The 14,160-nt window shown below is 37.1% G+C and overlaps 1 protein-coding gene across 8 annotated transcripts in view; it reads left to right on the top strand.

Annotated features, from left to right (window-relative positions):
* The window catches only part of BNC2 (basonuclin zinc finger protein 2), a 333,664-nt gene that overhangs the window by 224,220 nt on the left and 95,284 nt on the right, over positions 1–14,160 (top strand). For all 8 annotated transcript variants that reach the window (XM_083883384.1, XM_083883383.1, XM_083883381.1 and 5 more), the window contains one exon: positions 1,340–1,575. In XM_083883384.1, the coding sequence (XP_083739510.1) occupies positions 1,340–1,575 (236 nt within the window). The remainder of the gene's footprint in view (positions 1–1,339; positions 1,576–14,160) is intronic.

The raw sequence follows: 14,160 nt of genomic DNA, 5'->3' as shown, positions 1-14,160 counted from the left end.
AGACTGGAGTTTAAGGAGTATCTGTTTTATTTTTTTCCTCTAGAGATTAGGTATCAAATCTTTAACAGTCCTGTTCAATTCAGCATTGCTTCAGTCTTGGTCATTAGTTAATCATAGATTTCTCTTGAACTATGAGTACTATAGAGTCTGAGTCTCACCTGAGAACCTTTCTGCCATAGCAATTAAAATTATTTGTGACCTTTAGAAACTAGAGCTGTTTTGGACTGCATCTGTGAAAAATGATCCCTTAGTGATGATTGGCATTCATCAGGAGTCCATATTGGGACCAGTAGTGTTTAATATCTTCGGCAATGACACAGTGAGGCCATCAGTAAATTTGCAGATGACACCAAGCTGAGTGATGCAGTTGACGCACCAGAACGACAGGATGCCATACAGGGGCACCTGGACAAGCTTGAGATAGTGGGCCCATATCAACCTCATGAGGTTCAGCGAGGCCAAGGTGCTGCACCTGAGTCAGGGCAATCCCAAGCATGAGTGAGTACACACTGAGGGATGAATGCATTGAGAGTAGCACTTCAGAGAAGGACCCAGGGAACTTCAGTGAAGGAAAAGCTAAACATGGCCCAACAATGTGCACCTGCAGCCCAGAAATCTGACCGGTCTCTGGGCTGCATCAAAAGCAGTATTGCCAGCAGGGTGTGGTAGATGATCCTGCCCCTCTGCTCCCCTCTGGTGAAAAAAACACCTGGTGCTCAGCAAAGGAAAGACATGCACCTGTTGGAGCAAGTCCAGAAGAGACCACCAAGGTGGTCAGATGGAGACCCTGTCTGTGGGGAAAGGATAGGAGAATTGGGATCCTTCAGCCAGGGAAAAAGTTGAAAAGAAGCTTGGGCAAGGCTCTTTGGTGACCTTCAGTTGGTGACCTTGGGCTTTCAGTACTAAAAGGGAGCCTACCAAAAGTCTGGGAAGGGTTTTGACAAGGGCATGTACTGATTGGACAAGAGGTAATGGTTTAAGCTGAAAGGAGGAGAGTAGACTTAGATTAGATATAAAGGAGACTTTTTCAAACAATGTTGAGGCATTGGAGTAGTTGCCCAGTGAGGCTATAGATGCGCCATCTGTGAAAATATTCAAGATCAGGTGGGATGAGCAACCTGGTCTAGTTGAAGATTTCCCTGCCCATGGCAGGGGACTAGCTGACCTTTAAAGGTCTCTTCCAACACAAACTATTCTGTGACTCTATGTTTCTACGAATTCTACGAATCATCCAGGTGACAGATAAGTGTGCCAAATGTTATGTATATACATGACTCTTTGGAGGTTTTTTTTTTACTTTTCTTTGCACTTTCCTTATATTTGACCCCTTTTCTTTCAGCCTTGGACAAACTTAGTACTCAGCATCTCTACCACCCAACTCAAGTGGAGATTGTGCAGTCCAATGTTGTGTTTGACATCAGCAGCCTGATGCTCTACGGTACTCAGGCTGTGCCTGTGAGACTGAAGATACTGCTCGACCGACTCTTCAGTGTACTGAAGCAAGAGGAGGTGTTGCATATTCTGCATGGCTTAGGCTGGACACTTCGAGACTATGTTCGAGGCTACATTCTTCAGGTAGGAAATAAAGCAAAGCGTGCTTTCAAGCCCATTAATAGATTTTTTTTGTTGTTGATGTGTGGATGCAGCATATGTGTTTGGGTGATGGTGCACCCAAAGAGGTAGAAGGATATGAAGTGAATTTAGGCTGGCATGTTGAAGCCTAATGATGGTGTTGGCAAAATAAAATATTCAATTTTTCCTAAGCTAAAAAAAATACAGGTGCCTTCATACCATAGTATTTATTTGTACTTGCTTAAGTTTATGGTAGGAAATGCCTTAAATACTGCAAATACTGAGGTTAGCTACCTGTAAGCCTGATCTGGCCATCAAAGGCAGCTGGCAAGTTTTCAAGGTCTACTGTTTGACTTGGGAAACTAGGATGCAAGTCAGCAGCTCTGTCATCTTTTCTTTCCTTCTTTACAAAGATACCTAAAAATGTATAGATGAAATGGGGGTTGTGATCACGATTACATTGGAAAATACCCTTATGTATAAACAGGAAAATCCTTTTTATAAGGCCATTTTTGAAACATAGCTTTAAATAAAGTGTTGCATAAAGATTAGTTGAAGTAGACAATCGAAAGAAAATATGTTTAATGGAAAAATGGACAGGCTTGCTTTATGAGTATGGTCATAAATATATGTATAGTTGCTTATCTGAAAAGTTTCATAATCTATTGAGTTCCAAAGTGAATTTTTACATTTGATGATACAACGTCTGATTAATAACATAATACTACATACTTCTGAATTCTCTTAATTACTACTGACTTGATAGGAGCTCTTAATCATCCAGAATTCTTCCAGTTGTTGAAGTGGACATGCCTAAAAAAACTTTGAAATTTTAGTTGCTGATTCATTACTTTACTTTTGTAGGCAATGGTAGCATGCTTGAACTTTATTGAAAATACGGGATTTATACCTGCTCTGAGAAATTCCGACTCTATTTCTTAATTTCTCTTCAGGTTTCTGTACTTTGTGTGAAAGAAGTAAATTAGTTTTATGTGATTCTATGGAAAACTTCACCTTCTGTGCTTGTAAATATTTTCTTAAATGCTCTTTATTTGGGATTTTCACAGAAAAATATGCTGAATTGCAGAACAGTCCTAGAGAAAGGGAAATAAAAAGGTTTATACTTTAATAATTAAATCTTCTTATTCTTACTAGGACATATATGGAATAGAGCTCTTTAATTGCTTCAGGATATTCTCAGGCACCTAAAGACTAAGTGTTACATCTATTCAAATAGAACAGAATTCATTTTCCATTAGCAGTCTAAAATGGATGTATAATCCATCATATTTGTACAGTATCTATGATGTTTGTAAGATACAAATATATGGTTATGTATTTATAAATTTTACATATTATATATAATTAAGATGCACACATGAGAGATAACTACAGAGATATATACTGGGATTATCTGTATATTGCATCATTGTTGTGGTTTGAAAGCAAAACAAATGAGAGGCTCCAAGTCAGAGATATAATTTAATAAGAAGAAAGGTAAAAAGGTAAAAATAAAATAAAATAAATGCAATAACACAAAGGACCACTGACAAAGTCAGAATACAACCTGAGCAGGATGGTGGAAGCAGTCCAGGAGAGGTGCTCTTCCTGAAGCAGTGATCCTGTAGAAAGGTCTGGGAGCTCTGGTCCTCTGGGAATCCAGTGGGTAAGTGTTGCTTGCACTGTCCCACATACCAGGTTATATCCAGGTGGGAATGCTTGGCTCCTCCCCCTGGGCAGAGCATCTCACAATGGGATGATGAGTGTGAAGTGGGTCCTTGATGGCCCATTAAACAGAGATAACTCCTGGAGGGAGTTACCTGTGAGTCATGGGCAAGGTGTTAATGGGCCATTAGCAGAAGACACCCCAAAGGCAGGGGCTTGGGAAAACACTAGCCCACTTGGTTTCAAGAGTTCATGAAGATGGTGATAGGATAAATACTTTGTGTACATCCTACACTGCAACCCAGAACAATCATACTTTTAGATTCCTGGATTCTGAATGCTACTGATCCAGAGGGCTGAAGAAATTTGATTTGTAAAGGAATATATGTTTAAAAAAAAGAGCATAATTTTTAAGGCATATATTAGAAATTTGCTGGTTACTAAATATGATTAATAATTAGGTATAATACATTACAAGCATGAAATGTAATTCAGTGTCTCTTACAGACAAGAAGACTGACTGAAATCAGTAGTTTTCTTGTTTTAAAGGCCATTGAATCATGCTCATATTGATTTTGTTTTAACTATCTTTTGGAATGATCTCAATATATGCAAGAATGGCTTGTAATATAATTATATGTTTATACAGAGATTGTGACCTATGCATCTGAAAGGTGTAAAGGCCTGTAATACCCCATTAAGTCACAGTTCAGTTTTTCTGGCTAAAACTTAGTCAACATTGTAGCCCCTAAGGCATGAATTTCACCATTACTATTTTCAACAACAGTATATTGAATATTATGCCATTTAAATGAGAACAATTATCAGGGAGAGTTAAGGGCAGCTGTTACAGACTTGCCACATATTGACTTCATTAGCACTCGACTGTGGATTTTCTTAATGAGTGAATGAAGACCTATGATAGGTGTGTAGTCGAGCATCTGTGTTAATTTAGCTGTCTAATTTTAAAGAATCACACACGGGTCAAGGTTAGAAGGGAGGTCATCTTGTCCAAACCTTCTGTCCAAGCAGAGCCACCTAGAACTGTTTGTTCCAGAACCATGTCCATATGGCTTTTGAATGTCTCCATAGGATTTCTAGGCAAAAAGTGAATTTTGTTTCCATTAAAGCTAGAAAACTATGGCAGGAAAGGAAAATGATTTGTAAAACATACATGCAGAAGAACATTGGGAAAAATAATTATATCTATGATAATAAAAATGTCTTTTTAAAAATAGGTCTATTGAAACTATATGGTAGAAAGAAGAAAAGGGAAATTTGAAAGGAAATCTCCTAATTCCAGCAACACTAGTAAATATACCATATATTCATACATACTCATTGTATATCAAATACAGAAATACATATCCATAGTAAAAGGTTTGCTACAGTACCAGAGTTAAAGAATCAGAATCTAGTAAAAATAATATTTTACACTTGTAACTTTACAGAATTATGTATAACACCATCCTCCTGTTTCTCCTCAGAGGAGGAAAAACAGGAAGCTTAGTAGCAAGGACTAAGAGAAGTAACACAATAGGAAAAAGTAATGGTTGTACCAGATTCCAGAATACTTTGTCCAGGTTCCTGTGTTCTTTAATTAACCACCGTGCAAGAGATTTGTAAAGCTGGCACAACACTGGAGTTTTATGCTTTGGGATGGGCTAAGACCTCCTGTGCTAAATGTGCCCTCAATATGATGAAATTGTTAAAATATTTTGACATTTTCTCTAAGTAGAGGCATTTTTGAGGGGTAGGGTAGATGTATCCACTCAGAATCAATTACTATTGCCATATGATTTCCACAACCAACCAACCAACCAACCAACCAATCAACCAAAGAAAACACAAGCAACCAACTAACCAAACAAACACCCCTGTAAACCTCACAATTTTTTTCTTGTAACTTTTAAGGAAAATCTCGTGGTTTACTGCCCTGGAGAAACAAGAGAAAAACAGTTGTTTATTAGTACTGCACAGTGCTTGGGATTATTTGTAATGCCTTCATTTTGACTAATAATATTTCAAATAGCAAATTAAAAAGCAGCAGGCAGAAAAAATGTAGTGTTTATGCCTTCATTCTGTGGATGCATTAATAGAGCACAGGAAGTCAAGAAACCCTGATGCCACAGAGGTAATTTGATAACACAGTGTTTCACTTTTGGGGACAGTAACAATATTGCCAGTAATGGCTGAAAGACATTAAAACCTGGCAAGATTCTCTGGCCTCTTTGCAATAAATTGAATTTCTAGTGAATAGATACCTATCAATGAAATGTTAGTGCTAATTTGGTCACCAATATCATAGACTATCACAGGATTAATGTTTTAGCAGAGGAGCTGTTCTCTCATCTTTAGAAAATCTTTTGATCCTCAAAAAAAATTTATGGCATAGAGGGACATTCTGGACTGTGTTTGCTCCATAGGGCTTCAGAGCGTTTCAGATTTTAGGCTTGTTTTTTCTATATCAAGGAACTAATTTACTGTATTTAGTGTCAACCTGTATGTGGTTAGTGAGCCTGTAAGTTTTCTTTTATGGGAACACCTAACTTCACATGTCTTTTACATGACAAGAAATTATTTTTGTCAAAAACAGTAAGTGTTTCGGGTCAGATGTGGCGCATGCTACTTAAAGAGATATATATGACTAGTGGCTCTATTGATTTGAATAATGTTACTTTTTTGGTAAAGAATAGCTCAACTGTGAGTCTCCAACACTGGTTTAACTCCAGTTAAGCTGAGAGAAGTGGTAACTTTTCCAGCTTTCTATGATCCACCAGAGATCGCAGGGTTGGGGAGAATACTTTACCCCATTCATTTGCTAGTGTAGCTACATGTGAAATTGCTCCCTAGCCAGGTTCTCTCTCAACAAGCTGGGTTAGAAAAACCCTCCTTCTAATCACGTGCAAGTTAACTCTCAATACTCTGAGAGGAAAGAGCTAGAGAGCAATTATGCCACTAGCAGTAAACAGTTGGGGCATTCAGATTTTACACTGGTCCAGCTGCAGAAGTCATGTGATTACATGTAATCACATGTAAACCTGTGATTACAACTTAGAGGCCATAAACTGACTCTGTGCAAGTAATGATTCAGTGTTTTGAGTAGCAGCTCAACACTTTTTCAAATGTTTTGTGGTCAAAAGTTGTACTCTCTTAGTGTAGAAGAGGAAAGTATATATTTTCTTTACAATATAAAGAAGGAAGTAAAGGCACAGAACAGAACAGAACATTGGCAGAATTAGGAAAAATGGTCTAGACCTAGGAATCCTATTCTTATCATCATGCCCTTGAAAAAAGTAGATTAGTGAGTAGCTTATAGGCAATGTCTTAGCTGCTAGACTCTCTGGTGCCGCTCACAGCTACGAGAAATTAAAACAAAACAAAACAAAAAAACCCCACAGAACAAAGTTAAAACTAAAGCCAGCTGGAAGACTATGGGTATTTTATAGGTCCAAAAGGAGACTCTCTCACAAAAGTTCATATACTGGATATTGCATGGGGAATCACTAATCCTAAATTAAGGTCTTTTCTGCAGCAAAATCAATACTGAAAAATTATGAAATACAAAATTATTAGGTATCATTTTCTGCTTGGGAAAATTGGTGTAGTCTTCCATTGTTGTGCTTGTTCTGTAGTCCTAACACAACCATTAAGCAAGAGTTCAGCTAAGAAGGTATGCTCTCAGAAGGTATGCATAGTTCAGAGCAGAGAGTGGGAGGTGTGGATAGTTTTAGACATTTTTTTCAAAAAACCAAAATCTCATTAACTAAAACAAACTCATTGAAATGAATACGTACATAGCAGTGTTTAAATAATTCAGTTCTGAGATTTTAATATAAAAATTAGCTATATGCATAGTCAAGCTACATGCTCATGTATATTGGTATATATGTATCAGCATATATATAACTGGTATTGTCAGTTATATTTGACAAACAGTTTCTCAAATTTTTGTAAAACATAGTTCCTCTGGGTAGTATGGATAAGTTGGTTTCTGTACTACTTTACCACCACTAATTTGTTCATACATACCATTTTTACATACAGATTAAATGAAGATATTTGGGTAGAGGCCAAAGAAAAAAACTTGAGCATCTTTAATAATATCATTCCTAATTTCTTTTCTTTCTCAAAGTAATCCCTTAACGCTTCACCTTCTAAATATTAACCATATGCACAGATAGAAATTGCTTTACTATTCTTAAAATTAAATATTGCCCACCATTGGCTTTTCTGTGGAAGATTTCAGAAAAGGATGGGTTCTGTTGCTCTCTAACCTCTTTTAGAGACTTTATAGAATTTCAGCTTTTCTGCCTGAAATCATTCACCTTTTAAGATCTTTGAACTTTTAGTGTACAACCCAAGGACAAGGACTACTTCTTTTAACAGCTTGTCAAATAGCCTTCAATGCTTAAACATAAAGAACATTAGAAAGAAAACAAATAAAAACAAGTTCTGATATCAGCTTTTGCAAGGTAAACATGGAGTGTCAGGTTGCTGTAGTGATGATATCATACTTTAAGTTCAATGTAGTTGGCTATCTATGATCATGAGTCACACAAAGTTTCTGTCAGGTTGGTTTTTTTTCCCAGGTGCTGTCAGGTAATTATACTGTTTTTGTCTTTCACAACAAGAACACCTTTAAAATGGTAGTATGCTATATTATTTGTTAAAAAAAAATTAAAATAGGCAACTAAATTATAAAAAAAAAGAAAAAAGTTGACTGTCTTAACCCAGCAAATGTTAATTGACAGTTACACATATGAATAATAAAAAAGAAAATTTGTTTGTGAAGGTTTTATATTTATTTTATTGGCATTTCTTCCTCATTGGTCTATTTGCCAACACCTTAGCTAATACTTTATACTGCTTTAGCTGTGGCCACTGGAGTATTTCCATGCCTTTTAAGACGTAGTCATTAGTGTTTCTATGCCTTTATGAGCAGTATGCCTTTTTTCTTAAAAAAAACACCAACTTATAAAACTGATGCAGATAAAGTTTAAGAAGTTTATCTGGTAAAGATTTTAACAAAGCCAAAGTACAACGTAAGTCTTTCCCATACAAGATTGTGTTACCCATAATAACTGCCGCCCACAATTAATTACTTGATAATGAAAAGAGTTATCCTTTCACAAATTAATTCTTTTTTCAGCTTTGTTAGATAGAATAGATAGAATTCTGTCTTGTGTTTTCTTTTCTTTCTCATAGTTAATGTTAACACTTATGTGTGTTCTTTAGTTTTGATGTTCTTCAACGGTGGCTCTTAGATTAACCAAGGCTCAAAGCTGGGTAACATTTATCCAGACATCTAGTCCTGCAGTACACACGGGATTTAAAGTGTCTCTTTTGTATGTGCTCTGCCTGTTTCTTGTTCTTTGAGCCTCTCTGTTCCTTCCAGTCTCCCTCTCTTTTCACTTCAACTTCCTTATTCTTTTGTCATCGCCCCCCTTTTCTCCCCCTCTTTTTTATTTGCTTATCTTCCCTTCTTCAGCCTCACCTTAGTTTCACTTCCTTTTGTTCTCTGATTGTGTCTCTTCAACACAAGAAGATTAAAAGGATCTGTTAGATGTCCATCTCATCCAGTGTTCTATTCCTCCTATGGCATCACTGTGTGCTAATATTTGAAACTCTGGAAGAGTTTCCCTTCTCCTCTGTGTGTCCGTTTAGTATGACTCCCCTACACTTCTGTGGAACAGAGATTCTCCTCTACACCCCTTCCTCTTTTGCATTCTTCTTAGCTGTTCTAATCTAGGTGTGACTATTCTGTCTTTACCCTAAACAGAGGGTGGAAAAAGCCCAGATAAACCTTAAAAAGCTGAAAAGGGAATAAGAAACAATGCACAATTGCTGAGCCAGTGGGAAGCATTGTTGTGTGTTTGAGCAAAGCAGTGCCACTTGTTCTGTAGTGTGAAGTACTTTCAGATTTCTCTGTATCTGCACTCTCTAGCCTAACATCTCTGATGCTTTTGGCGCTGTACCTCTAATAGTAACACTACTGATTTCACTAGTACTACATTAGGATATTTATCATGGTTCATACTTTAACCAAGCAACAATAAAAATAAAGCCCAGAGAGTTTGATAACACTTCTGAATGCCAACAGGACAAGTTACATGACAACAGATGTCTCAGTGCTCACAAAGATCATTGGGGTTTCCAGAATATGTGCAGCTGGAGAGCCATGCTATTGCTGCTCTGTCTTGCATCTTGGAAGGGTAATGAAGCAGAGGGCTGTATAATCCCTGGTGATCAGCAGCAGTGTACATCATGCTAGTTCCTAATGACTACTGTGAAATAGTTAGCCTTTATAGCCATAGTGCTTCACATTGCTCAGAAATGTAAAGGTGGCTGTTTAATGGAAAACATTTATGGCTGTCAGTCAAAACAAAACAAAACAAAACAAAACAAAACAAAACAAAACAAAAAAAAAACAACAACAACCAAAAAAAAAAAAAAAAAAAATACAGGGAGAGAGAGAGAGACTTTTGTGTAGGTGTGTTTGTCCTATCTGGAATGTGTACTGACTGCTTACAGTACTAGGGGTGAGAAGCTGTGATCCCACTGATGTATTTTTTTGCACAGCTAGTAGACTGCAGAGCACAGAAATGTCTGTGACTGAAGATCTGTCAGGAGTGCACCAGGACGTGTGTGCTTGCTTTTTAAAATGGAGCTGAAAATCTCTTCACCTGGCAAGACTTGAGTTCATGATCCTGTGTCTCTCTCGTAATAGTTGATGAAATCACAAACACCCAAAGCAGAGTGAAGGATGAAGGAGGTGGGAGGAATAGTTCATTCCCTAGGCTTTTTTAGGTGTGAGTGATTCCATCAAGCATTTCAGAAGAAACAGAGCCCTGAACTTGGGTCTTGGCAGGTAAGTCAAGGAGGAAACTATTTCCGGCTTTCTTGCTTCAGAATGTGGTTGAATTTCTATTAACCATTTATGATCACAGATCTTTTTCCTTCAAATATGCATGAGTATGTATGTGTGTGTATTTATTTACATATACAGGTATTTTAACAATCTATAAAATGTATTTATATTTCTAAGAGATTGTGATTGTGTGTGTCTTTGACAACAATCTATGGTTTTGTGATTGATTCTCCATGGATGAAGGGAGGGGAGACAATGGTGTTCCTTGTAGCCTGGAAAATCACTTTTCTTGCTGACGATGCCATGTTGAAGCATCTACCAGAACATATCCTGCACTATGTCAAACAAATATGACCACTGAGTTGAGGATAGGATCTTGGGGTTACTGTTCACGTCAATTTTCTTGTGAGAAATGCAATGACCTGTTATAAAATAAAGAAAACAAAAGGGCATAAAGCTATTGATTGAAAGGAAATATGTGTGCCTGTGGAGGGGAGTGAGTTGTGCCAAGAATCCAAGGAATTAGCATCATTCTTCTCACAGAAAGAAGCTCAGACATTAGAACTTCTGCTTTTTATAGACTAGTCTCTTTGTAGAGAACCTTGGGCTGGATTCAAATCATGGTCCTCGAGGTGATAAGGTTGTGATATTAACCATTCAGTTATGTATCAATGGATATTAACTCAGTTAGAGAGTATGGAGTCCAGACCATGACACTTAAATGGATTTAGTACTTCTTTTCCAGTTTAGAAACCTCTTGCTTTGAGTTTAGATGTGTTTTTGATTGTCTGATTAGGTGTCAGCCCTGATTTCAGGCACGTAGGAAATTTAGGTCCAGAGACATTTAGGAATCAAGAAGGGCCACAGAGAATCAAACTTGTCATCTGTCCAGCATCAGCTGGTTTACTGTTTTTCTTGAAGTCTGAGGGATCTCAAGGGGACCTTTTTCCCTTGCAGCACTGATCTTTCAATGAGGTGCTAGTGCCTGTCATGAGCAATAACAAGGAATAACAGTGAAGTGTGAGCAACTCTTATTAGGAGGGGTAAATGTCATTAATACTTACGGTTGCCTTCTAGGCAGTAAGAGGACAGCATTGAATGTAGACAGACAACCTCCTTTTGCTTATTAAGGTACATTTTGAGTCTAATGAAGATGACCTCCTATATTTTAATTGAGAAATTTGCTTTTCTTTCTTTGTTGAAATATATTCTCTGATTCACTTGTCATTTTGCACATGTTCTAGAATTTTGAATACTTAACTTGAAGCCAGGAAATGTGTATTATTCTACTGGCTCTAATATATTAACTTGCTGCACAAGTCCTTTGTGCGTCAGCTTGATTTTTTCCTCCTCCCCCACAGCTTCAACAAAATGTTCTAATCATCCCAATTTATACTTGGATGTTGTTAATTAATGTTTATGAAGTGCTTTGAGATCCTCTAATGCAATAGAATGTGTAATTATGATTATTCTTTAGTCAAATTCTGAAACATCACCACCATTGGAACATTAATTTCAGTAAATATTTTTTTTTTATATAAACTTTTTAGCAAATAGAAGGGAAAGATTTTGTTTCGTTAGTTCATTTTTGCTTTTTATAGTAGGGTAAATGATGTCTTTTTCTATCCAGTCTTGGTGGATTCTTCGTGATGAATCTTGCCAGAATTGTACCCTGAAGTCTTGCATTCCATCTATTGGAAAGGGTGTGGAAAAAGGGTGTGGAAACCTCTGTTACTGACTGGCAGTTGTCTGCACAGGAGGAAGTCACTTGTAGGACAAGTAGATTTTAAAACTCCTGGCCCTGTATATGTCAGCTCGCTGGATTTGTTTGTATCTCTATAGCTTGAGTAGTGATGTAGATATGGTAGTAAAACTAACATAATTATGTTTTTACCCATGCATTCTGAATATTGGATGTCCTTGTGTCCAAGTTGACATAGAGTGCTGACAAACAGGAAGAGAAGAAATTAGGCCATTCACCAGATTGCTTTTAGTGAAGCTTATGTTGCACCAGGCTTTCCATTAAAAGCTCTCAGACTCTTTGGAAGTAGCTAGGGCGATGCCTGGGAAAACTTACTTAGCTCATGCTGAGTTTGTAATCCACAGAAATGCTTTGTGATCCACAGAAATGCTTTTATCTGACCCATCTCTTTTAGAAAGGATTTCATAAAATAATATTAAATTTGGGGTTAAAGAATTTAACTAATATTAATTTGGTTTCTTTCCATGTGGGAACTGATTTCTTCTTGATAGGAGCATTTCAAACAGTACCATAGGATGGAAAACAGAACTCTTCTTTCTAATTTTTAGGTTCAAAGGGTTGTGAGGTAATGGGTATAAGACCCATGACATTCATTTTCTGCCACAGTTGGAGGCAGAGATATGTTTCTTGGTAGAAAAGGAGTGAGGAATTAATAATGTCTGTAGCAGATTGCTCACAGAATTGTATTTGTTGTGAGGCTGCAGAGAACCTGGGTGTTACAGAATGTAAGAAGCTCTCCTGGGACAACTGACCAGCAGATGTGGAATTGTGCAGAGATAGAATGGAAGCCAGTTATGATGTCCATATCATCTCAGACTTAGTCACTTCCAGTCTTCATCTGAGGGCTGTGGCATGAGAAGACTGTGTTCTCCCAGCCACATATGGCTAGCAAATTGATTGTACAGGATGAGCCAAAGATGAATCCTGAAAGAGTGTCTCATAGTACTTCATTGTATATATTTTCAAAACCTGGATTTGGTGTGTTATGAAGTATACAGTCTTGTGAACTTGTATGTATGTCAAGTTGCCAGTTTTGGAAAGATATCTGGGTATCTGTTCCTCTGAAATGCAGTTAGCTCTCTCATTGGATCATGGAAACATTTTGACGTAAGTAACCTGAACTATTCACTTTTTCTGGAGTTACAGAAAAAAAAAAATTCTTTTCAAAGTTTTTTAGTTTCTTTGGTTTGTTGGTTTTCTGGTGAATATTAACCTGCAGGATGAAATAGTTCAATGAAAATATAATAACTTTGCGTAGAACTGATTATTGTATCAATGTTGAGATTTGTTTGGAGCACGAAAGAAATGCCAGTGCAATGGAATGTTTTATAGGCTTCGAAGCATATTTGAAAAATTTTAGTGTCAACTAAAACCTCCAGTTTGAGGTGCTTAAGAAGTTCTTCAACCTGAAAATTCAAAATGAAATCATACATATCCTCCCATGCCTGAATAATAACTTCAGCAATACAGTACGAATTTTCACTACTGGTCATATCAGTCTTTAGCTGTTTGTCTCTTAGGCTTTCTTCCCCACCAGTCTGCTTTATGCTGTAGTACTCTGTAAGTTCTTTACTAAGGTACCCATTTTTACTTCAGAAGAATGTTTACTTTCAGTTCATACATGATAATTACATTGGAATTTCAGCAGCTAGTACACTGTAGGAAGTCCTTTCTTTCATTGTTTGCCTTTATCTAGCTGTTCAAATGATCAGGACTTGTATAACAATGTTTATTATGACTTTTTTGAGATTAGTTCAAGAGATGGGAAGAAAAGTCCTCAAAATCTATGAAGTCTCTGAGTGCTTTGTGTATGTGGTCAGGTAGTAAAGAGAGATACTGAAGAAAAAGCAACACATCTCTTTTGAGGCACTAAAGAAGCTACAGCAGAGAAGCAGGGAGGAAAGAAGTTTAAAAGACCCAAACTAAAAGAGTTCTCAGGTTACTGTAGAGATATAAAGCCATAAGGAGCCAAACTTAATTTGTTACCCAGAGAATTGCTCCGACACTGTAAGAAAGCGGTTGCTAATTTAGCTAGGTGCACAAGAACCTACCTAACTTTATGCAATTAGTACCCTTGACTTCAACAATCTTCTATTCACATGTTTAACATTAAGCATATGCTTGTATGTTTTCCTGAACTGAGGTCTCAGTGAATGGGCGTAAGTCAGTTGAGGTCATGTAACAGTTCTCTTCCTGTAAGCACTGCCATTTTCTTGAAAAGAAAGGTTGTATGAACTGTGCAAGAAAGAATGTTTCAATTAAAAACTGCAGACTTCTAAAGATCCTTTGT

The sequence above is a fragment of the Zosterops lateralis genome (genome assembly GCF_965231275.1).
Source record: "Zosterops lateralis genome assembly, chromosome: Z".
In the NCBI taxonomy this organism is placed as follows: domain Eukaryota; kingdom Metazoa; phylum Chordata; class Aves; order Passeriformes; family Zosteropidae; genus Zosterops; species Zosterops lateralis.
The sequence above is the reverse complement of the archived record's forward strand: the minus strand, read 5'-3'. Positions and strand labels throughout refer to the sequence as shown.